Source organism: Austrofundulus limnaeus, unplaced genomic scaffold, assembly GCF_001266775.1.
Source record: "Austrofundulus limnaeus strain Quisiro unplaced genomic scaffold, Austrofundulus_limnaeus-1.0 Scaffold210, whole genome shotgun sequence".
Classification (NCBI taxonomy): domain Eukaryota; kingdom Metazoa; phylum Chordata; class Actinopteri; order Cyprinodontiformes; family Rivulidae; genus Austrofundulus; species Austrofundulus limnaeus.
Genome location: NW_013952612.1, coordinates 869,514 through 872,305, shown reverse-complemented (window position 1 = coordinate 872,305; position 2,792 = coordinate 869,514). Strand labels below are relative to the sequence as shown.

The 2,792-nt window shown below is 36.3% G+C and overlaps 2 protein-coding genes across 2 annotated transcripts in view; one reads left to right on the top strand and one right to left on the bottom strand.

The window, feature by feature from the left end:
- The window catches only part of s1pr1 (sphingosine-1-phosphate receptor 1), a 34,296-nt gene that overhangs the window by 25,781 nt on the left and 5,723 nt on the right, over positions 1-2,792 (bottom strand). The gene's annotated exons all lie outside the window — the stretch shown is intronic.
- The window catches only part of dph5 (diphthamide biosynthesis 5), an 8,640-nt gene continuing 6,839 nt past the window's right edge, over positions 992-2,792 (top strand). The window contains exon 1 of the mRNA XM_014019172.1: positions 992-1,231. Within this exon, the coding sequence (XP_013874626.1) occupies positions 1,097-1,231 (135 nt within the window). The 5' untranslated portion in view covers positions 992-1,096. The remainder of the gene's footprint in view (positions 1,232-2,792) is intronic.

Sequence of the window (2,792 nt, the reverse complement as noted above, 5' to 3'; positions counted from 1 at the left end):
GTCTTGGACCAAAGACGCCAACAGAACCACATCATCTGCATACAGCAGAGATGAGACCCTGTGGTCCCCAAACCAGACCCCGTCCTCTCCACGACTGCACCTTGAGATCCTGTCCATAAACACTACAAACAGGATCAGAGACCAGGGACAGCCCTGGAGTCCAACACGCCCGGAGAACAAGCTCGACTTTGTGCCAAGATGTGAACACAGCTCCTGCTTTGGTTTAATGGATGCGGTTTTTTTTTAATTAGATATCAAAAACAAATACTGCAGTTGTGAAGTTTTAAAAATGATAAGTTAGATTATTGAGAAGGAGACGCTCATGACCAATCAGTGTCCTGCAATCCGCTGACGTCAAATCATCATCTTGGCTCGCTCTTCGTATGGTTACCCCACAGATAGGCTGTATATAAAGATGAGCAAAAAAGTTTTGAGTAATACAGATTTAACATTATTGGAGTAAATTTGCTTGATCAAAACGTTTGCATCGCTGCCTTCAGTCTCTTTTGCCAGAGACGAGTCATTCATACAGTATAAGTATATACGTATAAAAGCTTTAATTCAACTATTAACAGTGGGTTTGAATAACAAAGTTGAAAGCATGTTTAAGTAATTTCCATTTTGCCCATACTGTTAAGTTATTTAAGTAATTAAAATGCAACAACTTTGTTGCTCGTTGTTTAGATTCTAAAACTGTTTCAAATGTATTTAATTAGTTAGTTACCGGTAGTTAGTTTATTCATTTCTTTAAAACAAAAAAAAAAACTAAAATATTTTATACATATTAAAAAAACATTAACTAAACTTTATGCCGAATCAAAGAAACGAACAGTTGCTACAAACTAATATAATTCTTGCTTTTATTGGTTTAATATACTGCTAAAACTCCACAAATCGTTTAAATGTACAGCTTTGTCAATGGAGTTTGGCGTYACATCAGAAGCCGTAGCGCGATCGTCACTGTCGTACATGTAAACATTTTACAGCAGGCCGTATTCCGGTCAGCGCTGTGGAACTCCACGTGAACGCGACTGAACGTTGAAGTTTCAGTGATTTATGGTTCTTTAGAGGAGCTTTGGACGCTGAGGCCGACAGGATGCTGTATCTGATCGGCCTGGGGCTCGGAGACKCCGCCGACATCACGGTGAAAGGCCTGCAGGCGGTGAAGCGCTGCTCCCGGGTCTACCTGGAGGCCTACACCTCCATCCTCACGGTGGGGAAAGAAGCGCTGGTGAGTCCGGAGCAGAGCTGTCAGAAGCGCGTTCAAGAATATAAACGACGTGTGACTTGTTTTTATAAGAGTTTAACATGTAAAAACTGTAGGAGAAGAGGAGAAAGAACAAAGATCAAAAGAAACTTAAGCTTCCGGTGACCCGTTCCCATGGTAACCCTGGACAACTCTCTTGATGACAGGCAGACAGAAGTTTATTACAGCAGAATAAAACATTTTAAACAAGACAGCTACAGTTTTAGCTACTAGTTTGCTATTTTTTATCTAACAGTTTTGATCATTGTAGCATTTAGCCACAGATTTGTACAGTTTAGCTAAGCTGTTCCTTTTCTTTTAGCTGCTGCTGTTAGCTTTATATTTTTCCTGCTACTGTTCTGTTTCTGTTTAGCTGAACAGGTTTTGTTTGGGTAATTTTAGGTACGCTTATTCTGTTTTTAGCTTTTAACTTCTATTTGGCTTATTTTTTGCCATCTTTAGCTTTTATTTAGGTAGTTGTTATTTTACTTTAGATATGTATTTTAGCTTTAATCCACTGGTTGACTAATTTTGGCTTCTGTGTTTTTATGCTAACTAGCGTTTGGCTAYAGTTCCTCTGGTTTTTCTCGTATCTACAGTTTTGCTAATGTTAGCAATTATCTGAAGATTTGGTAGTTTTCAGTTTAGCTGTTCTTTAGCTTTAGCTCTTATTTACTGTTTTGTTTACTTTTTTCAGTTTAGCTATTTTAAGCATTTGTTAATTTAATTCAGGCTTTTAACCACTGTTTTAACAGTTTGGGCCTKTTAGCATTTTACTCTTTASCTTTTAGCTACTGTCCTGCCATATTTGGTTCCWGTCTAGTGATTTTTGGTACATTTTTGTTTTTAATTTTTAGCTTTTGTTTGTTCATTTTAGCATTTAGCTACTGGTTTACTTATTTTTGTTTTGTAATCATTAGCTTTTATTTTGGTAAATGTACCATTTTGCTACTTTTAGTTTTAGCTTGAAGCCACTGGTTGAGTAATTTTGGCCTCTGTGATGCTATGCTAAATTTAGTGTTTCTAATATTCCTCTGGTTTTTGTTTTTAGGTATTCTTTTGCTAACTTTCTTATATTTAAAGTGTTGCTAACATTAGCATTTTGTTTCAGCTACTGTTATTCTTTTAGCCACTGTTCTGCTAACTTTAGCATTTATCTACTATTTTGTCCATTTTAGTTTGTTTAGCTTTTTTTTTAGCTCTTTTGCTAATTTAGTTTTTGACTATTTTTAGCTAGCTTTAGCATTTAGCCACTGTTTACCAATATTAACCTCTGTTTAGTGTTTTGCTAACTTTAGCTTTTAGCTACTCTTCTACCAGTATTGTTTATCAAGTGATTGTTTACTTTTATGTACATTTGATATTTTTAGTTTTTAGCATCGTTTACTAATGTTAGCTCTCAGCAACAGTTTTGCTAAGCTCTGATAGTTTCAGTTCAGTTTCAGCTTCTTGAATAACTTAAGCAGTCGTCTGTCGGTCTCAGGCTCTCTCATGAATCATGTTTCCATCCAGTTGTGGAGTGAATTTTTATCGAACTTTTCAAAAT